Source organism: Thermobia domestica, chromosome 9 (genome assembly GCF_964235325.1).
Source record: "Thermobia domestica chromosome 9, izTheDome1.hap1.1, whole genome shotgun sequence".
Lineage (NCBI taxonomy): Eukaryota > Metazoa > Arthropoda > Insecta > Zygentoma > Lepismatidae > Thermobia > Thermobia domestica.
Genome location: NC_137462.1, coordinates 279,356,952 through 279,373,859, shown reverse-complemented (window position 1 = coordinate 279,373,859; position 16,908 = coordinate 279,356,952). Strand labels below are relative to the sequence as shown.

Below are 16,908 nucleotides of genomic sequence, written 5' to 3'. Positions count from 1 at the left end.
CTTTGCTTCACCTCCTCCCTCCCCCCATGTATTCAATTTTTCCGCTTCTTTCAAGTAAATAATTTAAAAAAAAAGAAACAAGGGAAAGGAAAGTGTGTCCGTGGCTAAGGAGTTTGTGGGGGAGAGGTTAGTTTAACTAATGCAGCTGGGAACCAGCAAGCAAGAAGGACTCCCGAAAAACTTTTCCTGCCGTCTTGTTCCGCTCCGTTCCTCCGTTGCCCATTGCTGCCAGTTTCTGTCACGCGCGAAGTGACGTGCGATGACGTCATCGCCCATGCGTGGTGGATCAATGTGCGAAGGGGCGGCGAAGTTTTCAGTCGAAGTTCTGCCGCGCGTTTGCGAAGTTGCGCTCGAGAAGTTACGACTTTTGTTAGTGTGACTCAAGCTGTGTGAAATAAAAAAAGGAAACAGTGCGTTCTCCACTCTCCCTTGCTACCTTATAAAAGAAGTTTTATAGTTATCTTTCATTCGAAAGAGTTCTCGTATTTTGTTCCTAATACTGTTGTTTTGATATTGAAAAAAAAAAAAGTTGATTTCTCTTATCTTTCTGGATTAATCTCTCTTGACAAAATGACGCCACCAAAGAAGCTGGTGCTCCTGCTGTTACTCCTGGTGATTGCTGATAAAGGTAGGCGATTTCAACCTGTATTTTTGTCTTTCTTTTATTTATTATAAACCTTAATACATTCGGTTCTTTTTTCACAAGAAGAAATCAAGTAATAGCATTTATCTATAAAAGTTTTTAAAGAGAAATTTTATAGCGGGTTTCTCATAGCGCAAAAGTTATGGTCCATTTCTTTAGTTCCCGCACTCTTCTCTATGAATAATAGTTGAAATCCAGGACGAACTCCGAAGGGATGTTGAGAGACACTGTCGTACATAAGATCTCTTCGAGAAAAGTTTCGAGCATTGTAGTTCATGTTTCTGATATTTTAAATAACAAAAAATAATATGCATTCAGAATGATACTCAAATTGCTTCTGGAGTTTGGAGTACAATCCCATCTTGTCCAAACATATGCAATTGAAACATTTTTATATTCATGTAACCTCAAAATGTTAAATTTTGGTTTCTACATTATATTGAAATGAAATTAAATCTTACGAGTTTATGTCCCACGGTATAATGCCGGCTAGGCTAAAGGGGACGGCGATGATGAGAAATAAAATCAATTTTGGAATGAATAAAGTGGGAGGACTCCGAGAAAAGCCATGCACACGCTGTTTGTCCACCAGAAAGTCCACTTGGCGCGGTCTGGGATCGAACCAAGGACCCCACGTGCCAGAGGTGAATGCTCTAGCATTGAGTCACCGCGGTCCCTCCTCATTATTTTGTTGAAGAAAAGTTAACACTGACCTGGTAAACCCCCATGTATATGCATTCGATTGATGGGATTCAGAACCCGAGAACATCTAAAAGAAATACAATGTTTTAACTCTACCGAAGGTTCTTATTTCCCTGGTTACATTTTTTGGAGGTGACGAGGATACAACGTGTAGTCAAAATGTGTCCCAAACCTGAAACACTTAGATCAAAGATACTAGATACGAGATGGTACTTTTAGATTAATATAGGACTAAACTTAAGTATATTTTTGGATTTGGGGGGGCCAGAATTTTTTTTAGTTAAAATTCCTTACTTTCTTGAGCTATTTTCTGTATTTTTTGTTGGGTCAGGCTAGGTTAGGTGAGGTTACTTTCGGTTAGATCAGGTTAACTTTGTATTGACCACCCAGTTCCAAACTATCCCCTAAACTACCTAGCTCTACAGCCCATGAAAGCCTATGGCAGGACAGATGGTTTTCCGTTACGTAACGTGTGATCAGTACGTTGGATTCCGAAATCACTATTTCTGGCTTCCTAGAATGTATTTCACTACTTCTTAATTGAAGTAACTTCCAAATTGCCTTCTCATACTGGGTCAAAAATGAAAATGATGTGCCCTTACCAGTAAAGATCTGTAGGCTATATGCCCATCAGTAACACTAATACAATAATTTGTTTAATCCAATATTTGTAAATAATTTAAGTAAGATTACAGTGTATAAATGAATACGGTATATAGTCTTCGTGCCAACTTTTACGTATTTCTTCGGAATATTGTGTTTTGTCTCATGTCGAAAAAAGAATGTTTATATACAATGTTTCCTCAACAGTTTATGCCTCATTACTGCGAAACTAGATGTTTGTGAAGTTTTTCAAATACTGTGAAGGTGCAACATTGCGTGTGAACAAACAGTGTTGTGTTGAAACATGATATTTATTTTTACATGAAACTCGCTCAGATGACATGCAGTTATATGATTGCCGCTCACATGAAAGAGAAACCGTTGATACAGGGATGTAATTAGTAATAATCAAGTTCATTTTTCTTCATAATTAGATATCTCAGTTCCCTCATTTGTCTGTGGTTTCTCTGTGTTCTCTGTGCCAACGAGGAGTACGGGATTGACCTTGATACCCTGAAATGATACTCTGTTCATCAAGTGATATTTCTGCGTTAAAGGCAGCTGTATTTAAGAAAATTAATCGAATTCGTGGTTTTCCGTCCGTCTTACCAAAGTTATTAAGCGGAACATTGTTTATCGTGCGACTTTCGCGGGCAAGTGACTAATGCGTGTGGATTCCACGCGCATGGTCCAATGTTTGTTACCCCCGGTGGGGACACTAATAATAGTCTTGGATAAATACCGGAATAGTGTTCTAAGCTTGTCCCCACTTTTAAAATTTTAGTAAACATCTTAATGAAGAATACGATGAATATATATATACAAGGGCGGATTAAGATTTTTCTGACGGGGGTGCACCAATAACTACCAGTACATTTAAATTAAATTTGATTTTTTTTTTTTACATATCTTTAGGCATCTGTAGTGTAACTCAGGAATTGTCCAAGAGATGCAAAATGTCTGGTCTCGGAAATCGAACCCACGACTACCTGAATGCAAATGCAACGCTTCACAAATGAGCCACAGCCTCTTTGTATCGGTATAATTTTCAGTATATAGTTAACTCGTGGTGTCAGATCAAGATTTTTTTTTTTAAGTATGGACACTTGGAGTACGATGGATACTTGTATTGTACAGAATCCTTGTGAAACTTTTGCCAGTTTCATTGCTAGCTTCTCATTTTAGATAGTGTATGTTTACAACGAATGGGGGTGCACGTGCACCAAAACACCCTAAATCCGGCTATCGTATCAGGACATATATATCGTATCAGGACTATACCCACTGATTCCTCCAAAACTTCCTAACTCAACATACATTTGTACATTTTCTTAATAAAAGAATACTTGTTTAACAGGGAAATGATTGATGTAGCATGGAAATTAATCTTACACTTTATCTGTACTCTTTCTCTTATAAAAACAATCTAATTCTATCATTTCTCTCTGAAAATATAGGTGGAAGTAGGCCTATTTTACAGTTTCTTGTCGTCTTGTCGAGTGCAGAATAATACGCGTCAATATTATATAGATGTAGTGAGTGACTTGTAGTGTTGGAAGTCTTTCCCAGGCTTGCACCCCTTCCAACAAAAATTCTGGGTACACACCTGTATAGTAAGCCAGGAACCATAAGTTTCCAAATATCATAAATGTGGGTGCCCATTTTATGACCTGAAAGTTGGTGGGTATACATTATTTAAATAAAATTATTACGTTATGTTGTACAGCGGTGGACACTTCTAAATGGTACAGCCATATGGAGATTTACGGCTAAGGTGTACCATTTAGAAGTGTCCACCGCTGTACCTAGTATTTTGCAGATACTATCTGTCTCTCTTCTAATTACGAGTATAAATTGTACTTCATATCCTTAAGTTATGTAGTAAAATTCAGAAAAACTAAGCTGAGCTTAAAGAATCTCAAGTAATCACAGTCGATCGTGCCTCTTGAAATGAAAATGAAATCTTTTAGTTTTACGTCTCACGATTATGCCGGTTAAGCTAAAGGAGACTGTGATAATGAGAAATGTATACAATGGTGGAATGAATAAAGTGGGAGGAAATGGGAGAACCCTGAGGAAACACACGATGGCGAAGTTTGTCCACCACAAAGTTCACTTGGCGCTGAGATCGAACCGAGGACCCTATGCACCAGAGGTGAATGCTCTACCACAGAGTGTCTCATGTAACTCATTGCTCTAAAAAAGGGAAATTAAACATCAGTCAATCAACAATGTATTTTGTGTCTTTTTTTATTTAAAAGGCTTATATAACACCGTCGTTGTGAAGGATAGGACCTTATTAACGTTGGCCTCGAACCAGTGGCGGATCTAGGCCAGGGCCGGGGGGGCCTAGGCCACCCAGATTTTTCCGTGGCAAAATAATTTAAGCTATTATTTATATATTTTTGAAAGTTTATATATATATATCTATCATAGTCTGGGTACTGGATGCCCCCCAGTTTTTACTTTCTAGATCCGCCACTGTCTCGAACTACAACCAGAACTTGAGTTTGACATAGTAGGCGGTTGCACATACCACCAAAGCTATTTTCATCACATTACTGTGCGTTCAAAAGATTCGGGCACAAAAATGGAATAAGATCTTTGAGTTTAGCGTCCCACGATTATGCCTTTTTTTTTTGTTAAGAGTCTTCATCCCGGCGAAATTAAAATGCCGCTAATTTTACAGTAATTATGTGATATCTTCAAATAGATAAAAGATAATTGAAATATGGAACAAGAGCGCCCTAGACAATATTATTTTGCATGAGGTACCGTTACCACAAGTCACCTAGTAGCTTTCCGTTTTCAGCCGTTTAGAAACGCGAAAATAAATGCCGATTTTCAAAATGGCTCGAAATGGAAAGCAGATAAGTGAGTCGTGATAATGGTTTCTCATGTAAAATAATATTGTCTAGGGCGCTCTTGTTCCACATTTCGATTATCTTTTATCTATTTGAAGATATCACATAATTATTGTAAAATTAGCGGTATTTTAATTTCGCCGGGATGAAGACTCTTAAGGCAAGTGAATGATGAGGGGAGAATTGGTGAAATTATAATGTGGGAGGAAATAGGAGTATTCCGAGAAAATCCAGGGACACGGTGTTATCTTCTACAAACTTATTGACCGGGGATCGAACCAGGGATCTCATGCACTAGAGGAAAGCGCTCTACCACTGAGCTACCCTGCTCCTCTGGAGCGAAATATTCTGGGTAGGCCCATAACCAGTGGTCAAAGTGAGATGGTATGCGGTGGTATGCCATACCACCTCTAATTTTTCAGTGATGAAGACGTACTGTCACTGGAGAGTACGTGATAAATATCTTGAATAAATCCATTTTTATATACAATAATTGACAACTAGCTTTTGCACGTAAAAAGATTTTATTTCTTATGTAGAAATAATTTCTGAGTTGATAACATCGTCATTTTTTATCTTTTTCCTACCTTTTGTTTTCAAAATGAAGTGTCTTCAAAGAAGTTCATCTAGTTTTTATTTTGATGTGCCATATTAAATTGTTTCTTTCTTATATATGTATGTGTCTTCTTGCCTTAATGCATATAACTGTCGTATTTTGAGCATGAACAGATTTAGGAAATGTCTGCTGTGGCGGCAGATCTTCCGGGGGTTTGAAATACCCAGTGGCGTATTTACGATTTTGTTTCGGGGTGGGCTTTGCTAACTTTCCGGGGGGGGGGTGCTTTGCCTGAAAATGAGAAAATTCTGCAAGATATTCCATATACTTTACTATAGTAAGTAAGATTTCGGGAGGGGTTAAGCCCGGAAGCCCTCCCCCTAAATACGCCACTGGAAATACCCCTCAGTCGAATGGGCATCCGAGAGTTTTCCCGCAGGAAATTGTTAATATAAAAACCTAGTTTTCGTGTATAGTTCTCTATAATACAACATAAAGGGATATTCTTTTTCTTCAGAGAATTGTTGGCGGAGGATCAAAGTCTCTCCATGTTCGCCCCGTAACTACAACGAAGCTCTCCTAGACGTGATCTTTTAGGCAACATACCCTCACTGTATTTCAATATTTAGACAGCCGGTATGTCGAGTCAAAATCGTAACAAAACATACCGCCTCTGCTTTTTTTCTACTTCGAACAGTGCCTATAACTTTCTTATTCAGCTTTTCAACATTTTCGCATGACCATCCTCAACCAACTGCGTGATGGGAAATACTGTATTCAGATGCAAATTTAAAAATCGATATTCCCCTATTACTTACTAGTTTCGGTGATACTAAAATAGAAAGACAAAAGGAGGGTATTTACAAATATAATTGTGCTTTGTTTCTGTATGTCTTGTCTTACTTGAGTGTTTTCTCTGAAAAGCAGTTCTAGCCCACTTACCTTGACGTTGCTAGATGACACCACTAATCTCGTAGAGCAGTAGTGTGGATTTCTATACTTGGCGAATTAAGAATGTAAATACCAACTGGGAAATAAGAACTGGTCTGGAGAGATAGAACGACACATACAGGGTCAGGAATATCATATGTACGAAAAGTATGTAATTAGGGGGTTCTTATCCCTCTTCGACAGAACACAATCTTGATTCTCCTTAATATAAAGGCGTCACATGCTTTATTTGCGAGAGTTTGTTGCTGTGATTTCTAGTTAAAATTCAACATTTTCCATCTATTTTTTTGTATTATTATTGTATCAGCAGAAACAATGATACACAGAGTGAAGATTCTCACCGATCTTGTGATCTTGTGATGAGTTACTTTTACTTTCAACGTAGTTGTGCAATCTGAAAATGAATTATGATGTTCATTATTCTGCCATATAAGCATTAAGAAGACGGACGAGAAGTAAATGGTGATGAAACAATTGATGTAATGAAAAGAGAGAGAGAAGAAACGGGACAATCCCGAAGAAATTACAAAAATGTTGTTGTCCGCCACAAGGTCACATAAAAGTCAGAAAGGCACTGGATTTTTTTTTGCGCCAGAAAAGAGAATTACCATTCACTCATCTATATTTCTGTATGAAATTTCAAATGTTTCATCATCGCGTTAATTTACGAAGATCACAAATGCGTTATGAGTGTTCGTGTTATCATAGTAGTAGCATACGAGCTTTTTGTGCACGAGGTCTCTGGTTCAATTCCTACTTGGGGCAGTATTTTCGACATTGAGGTTGATTGCATTCTAAGAGAGGTATTGGAATTAAGGGAGAGCGATGATGAAAAACAAAAAACTCCGAGAAAACTGATAGACATCAAGGTATCTACCAGAAACTATTATAGGTTTCTATCGAACTACGGACTCATTATACCAAAGATGAGCCCTTCTTCCATCTCGCTTTAACTGACAAACCAAATTATTTGTGCGCAATGATGCATTTTACTTTATGTTATTTCCGTGTGCAGGTTTACTTTTGGCGCACCACTAGAAAGAATTGTTTAAAAATTATAATTCTTTCACTAACTTCTTTCTTATTGTCCCCTAAAAGATTTCCACTCGGCGACATGAAAATATCTCACTTGGCATAGATAAAATTCAAGGAGGCCACCAGAAATAATTATTGAAAAACTATTTGGTCTAGGAATTAATTCGTGCGGGTGGACAAGAGATGGCGCAACGAACGGAGCGTCCCACAGTTCCGTGTATCCACACATGTGTTGCAAACCCCTGTCATCGCGTATCGTTCGTAGTATAGGGCAGTGGATTAAAGCGTCAACAACACCAGTTTGTAGTTAAGTGAACATGGCGCAATTTGTGCCTGATAAAGTGTTTTTGCGGGGTGTCCTGCTGCATTACTTTAACATACAGAAAAGTGCGACTGAAAGTCATCGTATTTTGGTGGAAGTGTATGGTGACCATGCTCTAGCTGAGCGAACGTGTCAGAAGTGGTTTGCACGGTTTAGAAGTGGTGATTTCGGCTTGGCAGACCAAGAGCGAGCTGGACAGCCAAAAAAATTTCAAGACGAAGAATTGACAGCATTGCTCGAGCAGGATTCGTGTCAAACGCAGGAACAACTTGCAGCAGCATTAGGCGTTGATCAAGCAACAGTCTCCAAACGCTTGAAAGCCATGGGAATGATTCAAAAGATGTCACATTGGGTTCCACATGAATTGAAAGACAGAGACGTTGAAAGACGAAAAACCATTTGCGAATTGCTGCTTCAACGACAGAGCAGAAAGGGGTTTCTGCATCGAATTATTACGGGTGATGAGAAGTGGATCCATTACGAGAACCCTAAACGGAAAAAGGCTTGGGTGAAACCAGGTGAACCAGGTCCATCACAACCAAAACGAGATATTCACTGTGCAAAGGTTATGCTGTGCATATGGTGGGATATGAAAGGTGTGGTGTACTATGAGCTGCTGCAACCGGGTGAAACTATGAATGGAGAACGTTATCGACGACAATTAATGCGTTTGAAGCAAGCTCTGGCCAGAACACGACCAGAATGAGAGAACAGACATGATAAACTTATTGTTCAACATGATAACGCTCGCCCACATGTCGCAAAACCGGTCAAAACCTATTTAGAAAATGTCGGATGGGAAGTTTTACCCCACCCGCCGTATTCACCAGACGTTGCTCCTTCGGACTACTACTTGTTCGATTGCATGAACAACGATTTGATTGGACAGCGGTTTACTTCTTCAGAAGATATCGAAACATGGGTCTCTGACTGGATCGCTTCCAAGGATGAGGACTTCTTTCGCCACGGAATCCGTACATTGCCTGACAGATGGGCGAAAGTGGTGGCTAGCGATGGACAATATTTTTCTTAAGGTATTTATGTATTTTGTGTTTGTACTACAGCTTCAATGTGTGCGTACCAAACCGCACGAATTAATTCCTAGACCAAATACAATTCTTTTATAATTTGCGGTTAAGTACGGCTTTCGAATGTGTAGCAAAAGAACTACAATGCAAAAAACAAACCAACCTGTGCTAGGTGGACACTAAAATCGCGAATGCCATCTAATCGAGTCAGGGCAGGGCGAAGCTGGTAGGCCTACGCATTAGCGCGGGGGTGTGTCCCAAGTGAGCAGGATATACGCGGAAGCGATGGTAGTGTAAAGAAGTGGATTTTGGTAGTGATAAGAGTTTCAATAGCACTTGTCATGATTTCATACTAGTAACTCTCTACTTGTAAACATAAAATACAGCTTCTGTACATTGTGCAAAAATATAGTGGTAGAGGAAAATAGCATCTAATAGAGTCATTTTTCATATGCACTCACTTATTTTATCCGTCGTAATGCACTTGTAATAATTGTACACTAGTAACCCTACACTTGTAAACATAAAATAAAGTTTTACTACCTTGTATTTAATTCTGTCCCTTGCAGAAACTTATTCCTTCTAAACATGTTTTTTCAATCAAAGTATTAAATTTTTACCTGGTAAGTCTTCCAAAACGTGGTGCGCCAAAATTACACCAGCACCCTTTAATACATTGTTTCTCTTGTGGCTTTTTGCACTTGCTTCACTAGTTTATCTAGAGATAGTTGAAATTCGAAGAAGAGTTGGGGTACACTATTGTTGCTAGGTTTGGTTTTAAAGCTTGAAAGTGGGGACATCTATACAATATTAAAATTTATTTATAAACAAAAATTCAGTATTTACAGTATTTTCGGATTGTAGTGATTTGCATTCCCTGCTTCGAGCTCAATTAGACACTGAAGGAACTTGATTCATTTTCAGGTCTGTGATTTTTATTATATTTTTCCTCGTATTACATATGAATTTCAAAAGTTCCTTTAAAAAAGAAAGAAAAAAGAAACATCAATTCGCTTGTTGACTGCAAATCAGTGATGTATGGAAAGGGTGGTTTTCGTGTTTTAAGCCCCTCTTTGAACTTAATATCATGCTTTATTGACTGGGAAAATTAATGGACGGCATAGCATGGCTATCTGTCCCCGTCACGATCAATACGTCTATTCAAAATAAATAAATAAATAAATAAAAAATATAGTATGGAGAAGACAAAATGGCTAGAGTAACAAACGAAGATATTTTAAAACGGATAGGAGAGAAGAGAACGCTTTTAGCCAGTATCCTTTGTAGAAAGGCCAATTGGATTGCACACATCTTGCGAACAAATATTCTTTATACTACCATAGAAGGGAAGATAAAAAGAAAGAGAGGAATAGGAAAAAGAAGAACACAACGGAAGATGATTTGAAGAATGGAAGAGAACGTTGTTAAAAAGGAAGTTGAAGATCGAGAAACATTTCCAGGCCCAAGGCTATTTAAAAAAAAATGCCTCGTTAGTTAAAAAAGACCTGAAAAGAGGCAGAATACTTAATAATAATAATAATAATAATAATAATAATAATAATAATAATAATAATAATAATAATAATGATGATGATGAAAAGTAAATATTTACCATATTACACTGTAATATATACAGAAGTATATGTATATGGAAATCACGCGTGTCCTGAAATAATATAAACTTGGGTAGTTAAACCCTCTTCATCTTCATAAATTCTATGTACACTAGTAATCCACATCCCATCTTTTGGAAGAGTACAAGGTTTATCATATAACCCTTTTTCAACATTAATCGCATTTTCTGACGAAACGGGTTGATTTCATATTGCTTTTATATACGTACGTGTTTATTTCGTTCTTTCGAAGAAAAATTCATGGCCATTTTTGTAAGTGTGTAATCCAGTAAATGCTGTTTATTACAATTTTTTTCTTCTTCTTTTTCCTTGTGTGCAAATGAATGGTGGAATTACCGAATGACCTTCAGCAATTGAATTTAAAAGGCTGTAAAAGACCATATAATCTTGTTTGTGTCATTCGCTAAGGGGGAGAAGAAAAGTAACAAAGGTTCTGCCGATCTTGGCAAAATGCCAGATGAAATAAGTGCAATAAAGTATTCATAGCTTCCAACGTTTATCAAAGTGTATACTGGAAAAATACATGCTGCACAGAGTAGTGCAAACTTTGGTCAGACGCGGGCGGCCCTCTAAAAGGTCCTATCCGGTCCACAAAATTGTTTCTAGTAAGGAAAATAAATAATTCTGGGGTGTTTTCATCTTCTTTCCCACTCTTTTGTGTTTAGGTTAGTGATGGCGCTTCAGTCATTAATAGAGTTTAGTAGCACAAAAATTCTGTTCAAGTACGACTGCTACTTTTGATAAATTAAATTGGCCAAGGTAAAGTTTTTTCTTTGGTCTCTTCTTTTAAAATTTTGCCCATCACTGGTGTAGTGAATAACCTATGACACTAGTATTGTCTTCACCCCAGTTGGAGAATTTTGTTCGATTACTAGAAATGTATCTTTCGCTCAGTAGCTATTCGGTATTTAAATTGTAGGTACTGGGCCTGAAATTGAAACTTATTCACGGAAATATGGCATTTGAAAAAAAAAATGTTAAGATTGTTCTCTCAGCCATCCTCACTTCCCAATCTGATATTTGCACTGTAAGACGTTTCCCAATCTGATATTTGCACTGTAATACGTTTTCCAATCTGATATTTGCACTGTAATACGTTTTCCAATCTGATATTTGCACTGTAAGACGTTTCCCAATCTGATATTTTTGCACTGTAATACGTTTCCCAATCTGATATTTGTACTGTAAAATGTTTCCCAATCTGATATTTGCTTTGTAAGATATTTCTCAATCTCATATTTGTACTGTAAGATGTTCCCTAATCTAATATTTGTACTGTAAGATGTTTCCCAATCTGATATTTGCAGTGTAATATGTTTCCCAATCTGATATTTGAAATATAAAGTGTTTTCCAGTCTGATATTTGCCCCTAAAATTTTTCCCAATATGGCATTTGAAAAAAAATGTTAAGATTGTTCTCTCAGCCATTCTCATTTCCCAGCCTGATATTTGCACTGTAAGACGTTTCCCAATCTGATATTTGCACTGTAATACGTTTTCCAATCTGATATTTGCACTGTAAGACGTTTCCCAATCTGATATTTGCACTGTAATACGTTTCCCAATCTGATATTTGCACTGTAATACGTTTCCCAATCTGATATTTGCACTGTAATACGTTTCCCAATCTGATATTTGCACTGTAATACGTTTCCCAATCTGATATTTGCACTGTAATACGTTTTCCAATCTGATATTTGCACTGTAAGACGTTTCCCAATCTGATATTTGCACTGTAATACGTTTCCCAATCTGATATTTGCACTGTAATACGTTTCCCAATCTGATATTTGCACTGTAATACGTTTTCCAATCTGATATTTGCACTGTAAGACGTTTCCCAATCTGATATTTGCACTGTAATACGTTTCCCAATCTGATATTTGCACTGTAATACGTTTCCCAATCTGATATTTGCACTGTAATACGTTTCCCAATCTGATATTTGCACTGTAAAATGCTTCCCAATCTGGTATTTGCACTGTGAGATGTTTCCCAATCTGATATTTACACTGAAGGATGTTTCCCAATCTGGTATTTGCACTGTAGATGTTTCCCAATCGGTACTAGTTTTTACCTACACGAGACGAGAAGTACTTTTTTTTTTTTTTTTTTTTAATTCGAGATGGGACGAGAGACATGGCAAAGACAAGGAATTTCACCAGTTTCGTAGGCAACATTAGTTCATCCAAGTCTTAGATTTAAAACACTGTTTTAGTGTTACTTAACTTACAGTATGAAAGCTATTAATTGAGAAAGTGTTCGTATGAACACAGTGAAGAGCATTTGCCAACTAAATTTAATTTAAATATTGTTAATTCGTTATGTGCAAGGATTCTGATAACTTCTGGATGAAATTAAGAAAAATCAAGTTATATACATTACGTACCTAAATATACATAATTGAGACGAGATAAGCTTTTTCGAGAATCGAGACGAGACAAATCTACAAAATTTACGACACTAGAAAACCTTATTTCTCGCCTCGTCTCGTCTCTTTTCATGTGCAACGCTTTTCGCCACATATTAATGTTCTTACATATATTAAATTCGTCGAAAGTATACCACAATTGTACAAATATAAAAAACGAAAGAGTTTCACTATTAACGCTGATGACATGGAATTATCTGGATTAATAGCTGTGTATAAGTAAAGGGGTAACGACGTGAAAGTGTGTTCTCAAATTTTGTGTACTTCACGTGGGGTTTCTTTTTTTCTATTGACAACAGTAACAGGTGATGGACTAGGGATAACTGGATTTGTAAGTGTACAGGGGTGGGAAATCGGAAGAAGTCAGTCATTTTTTCTTTGCATATAAACAAGAACAAAATGACTCATCCTGTTTGTAGCTCATATTTTGTATGTGCAGTATTTTGTGTGGCTATAGTCATGGAAGTTGAAGTAAATTTTACATATCTGAAAAATTCGATAGTTGATGGTCCCAGACTTGAAAATTCCACTTCTCGATCCAGTCAAGTTCTTATTTCTTTATGATTTACTTCATATTATCTTTCTGCATTCTTCTTATCTTCCACATTTGTTAGTAACTTTCATACACGTGATCCTATGGGCTTGATTCCCGAAGAGAGACTGTTGAACGCATTACGATGATTTGGATAGTACTCCAAACTGTAGGTCCACCTTTCTTATAGCCTTGGTGCTAATAGGAGATCCCAACTTAAACAAACAAACAAACACCTTTCTATCTTTCTTCAACCCACCCACAGGTATTTTCCTCGACGGCTTTCCAAGTAATCTATAACTAGCTAGTATTCAGTATGTGAGCCACTGGTCCAGCCCATTTTAGGTGGACAATTAAAAAAGAAACGAGATGGTGCTTTGTGTAGGAAGCAGTTTCAATTAGGGATGGCCACATTTTTTCGAAAAATGGCTTTTTCGAAAACGAAAAACGAAAAATTTTTCGGAAAACGAAAAACGAAAAAACGAAAAATGAAATTTCCGAAAATCGAAAAACAGATTTTTCGAAAAAGGCCATCCCTAGTTTCAATTGTGTACAATCAGTGGCGTATTTACGATTTTGTTTCGGGAGGGCTTTGCTAACTTTCCGGGGGGGGGAGGCTTTGCCTGGAAATGTGAAAATTCTGCAAGATATTTCATTTACTTTACTATACTAAGTAAGATTTCGGGGGGGGGGAACTTAAGCCCGGAAGCCAGCCCCCTAAATACGCCACTGTGTACAATATATACTTTTCTTCGTAAGATACGTTAGTTACACCTTGTGTGTGCTTTTGTGCAGTATCAGCAGCAGGCGTGCATCTAGAAATTTTTGTTGGGACGGTTCCAATATTACAAGCCATTACGTCTATGTAGTATTGAACGGGTATTATTCTGCACCCGGAAAGACGATAAGTAATTGTAAAATACTTCCACCTATATTTTTGTTAGGAGAGGTCAAGGCTTTGGGGAGGAGGCTCTAATACTACAAGCCACTTCGTCTATGTAGTATTGAATGGGTATTATTCTGCATGCGAAAAGACGATAAGTAATTGTAAAATGCTTCCACCTATATTTTTGTTAGGAGAGATCAAGGCTTTGGGAAGGAGGCTCTAATACTACAAGCCACTACGTCTATGTAGTATTGAACGGGTATTATTCTGCATCCCAAAAGACGATAAGTAATTGTAAAATACTTCCACCTATATTTTTGTTAGGAGAGGTCTAAGGTTTGGGGAGGAGGCTCTAATACTACAAGCCACTACGTCTATGTAGTATTGAATGGGTATTATTCTGCACCCGAAAAGACGATAAGTAATTGTAAAATACTTCCACCTATATTTTTGTCAGGAGAGGTCTAAGGTTTGGGGAGGAGGCTCTAATACTACAAGCCACTACGTCTATGTAGTATTGAATGGGTATTATTCTGCACCCGAAAAGACGATAAGTAATTGTAAAATACTTCCACCTATATTTTTGTTAGGAGAGGTCAAGGCTTTGGGAAGGAGGCTCTAATACTACAAGCCACTACGTCTATGTAGTATTGAACGGGTATTATTCTGCATCCCAAAAGACGATAAGTAATTGTAAAATACTTCCACCTATATTTTTGTTAGGAGAGGTCAAGGCTTTGGGGAGGAGGCTCTAATACTACAAGCCACTACGTCTATGTAGTATTGAATGGGTATTATTCTGCATGCGAAAAGACGATAAGTAATTGTAAAATACTTCCACCTATATTTTTGTTAGGAGAGGTCTAAGGTTTGGGGAGGAGGCTCTAATACTACAAGCCACTACGTCTATGTAGTATTGAATGGGTATTATTCTGCACCCGAAAAGACGATAAGTAATTGTAAAATACTTCCACCTATATTTTTGTTAGGAGAGGTCTAAGGTTTGGGGAGGAGGCTCTAATACTACAAGCCACTACGTCTATGTAGTATTGAACGGGTATTATTCTGCATGCGAAAAGACGATAAGTAATTGTAAAATACTTCCACCTATATTTTTGTTAGGAGAGGTCAAGGCTTTGGGAAGGAGGCTCTAATACTACAAGCCACTACGTCTATGTAGTATTGAACGGGTATTATTCTGCATCCCAAAAGACGATAAGTAATTGTAAAATACTTCCACCTATATTTTTGTTAGGAGAGGTCTAAGGTTTGGGGAGGAGGCTCTAATACTACAAGCCACTACGTCTATGTAGTATTGAATGGGTATTATTCTGCACCCGAAAAGACGATAAGTAATTGTAAAATACTTCCACCTATATTTTTGTTAGGAGAGGTCTAAGGTTTGGGGAGGAGGCTCTAATACTACAAGCCACTACGTCTATGTAGTATTGAATGGGTATTATTCTGCATGCGAAAAGACGATAAGTAATTGTAAAATACTTCCACCTATATTTTTGTTAGGAGAGGTCTAAGGTTTGGGGAGGAGGCTCTAATACTACAAGCCACTACGTCTATGTAGTATTGAATGGGTATTATTCTGCACCCGAAAAGACGATAAGTAATTGTAAAATACTTCCACCTATATTTTTGTTAGGAGAGGTCTAAGGTTTGGGGAGGAGGCTCTAATACTACAAGCCACTACGTCTATGTAGTATTGAATGGGTATTATTCTGCACCCGAAAAGACGATAAGTAATTGTAAAATACTTCCACCTATATTTTTGTTAGGAGAGGTCTAAGGTTTGGGGAGGAGGCTCTAATACTACAAGCCACTACGTCTATGTAGTATTGAATGGGTATTATTCTGCACCCGAAAAGACGATAAGTAATTGTAAAATACTTCAACCTATATTTTTGTTAGGAGAGGTCAAGGCTTTGGGAAGGAGGCTCTAATACTACAAGCCACTACGTCTATGTAGTATTGAACGGGTATTATTCTGCATCCCAAAAGACGATAAGTAATTGTAAAATACTTCCACCTATATTTTTGTTAGGAGAGGTCTAAGGTTTGGGGAGGAGGCTCTAATACTACAAGCCACTACGTCTATGTAGTATTGAATGGGTATTATTCTGCACCCGAAAAGACGATAAGTAATTGTAAAATACTTCCACCTATATTTTTGTTAGGAGAGGTCTAAGGTTTGGGGAGGAGGCTCTAATACTACAAGCCACTACGTCTATGTAGTATTGAATGGGTATTATTCTGCACCCGAAAAGACGATAAGTAATTGTAAAATACTTCCACCTATATTTTTGTTAGGAGAGGTCTAAGGTTTGGGGAGGAGGCTCTAATACTACAAGCCACTACGTCTATGTAGTATTGAACGGGTATTATTCTGCATGCGAAAAGACGATAAGTAATTGTAAAATACTTCCACCTATATTTTTGTTAGGAGAGGTCAAGGCTTTGGGAAGGAGGCTCTAATACTACAAGCCACTACGTCTATGTAGTATTGAACGGGTATTATTCTGCATCCCAAAAGACGATAAGTAATTGTAAAATACTTCCACCTATATTTTTGTTAGGAGAGGTCTAAGGTTTGGGGAGGAGGCTCTAATACTACAAGCCACTACGTCTATGTAGTATTGAATGGGTATTATTCTGCACCCGAAAAGACGATAAGTAATTGTAAAATACTTCCACCTATATTTTTGTTAGGAG

General features: G+C 37.6%; 1 protein-coding gene across 1 annotated transcript in view; it reads left to right on the top strand.

Moving 5' to 3' along the window:
- The first annotated feature begins 305 nt into the window (after positions 1-305).
- LOC145660705 (protein amalgam-like) overlaps positions 306-16,908 on the top strand; it is a 464,422-nt gene continuing 447,819 nt past the window's right edge. The window contains exon 1 of the mRNA XM_081726056.1: positions 306-629. Coding sequence (XP_081582182.1) covers positions 571-629 — 59 coding nt within the window. The 5' untranslated portion in view covers positions 306-570. The remainder of the gene's footprint in view (positions 630-16,908) is intronic.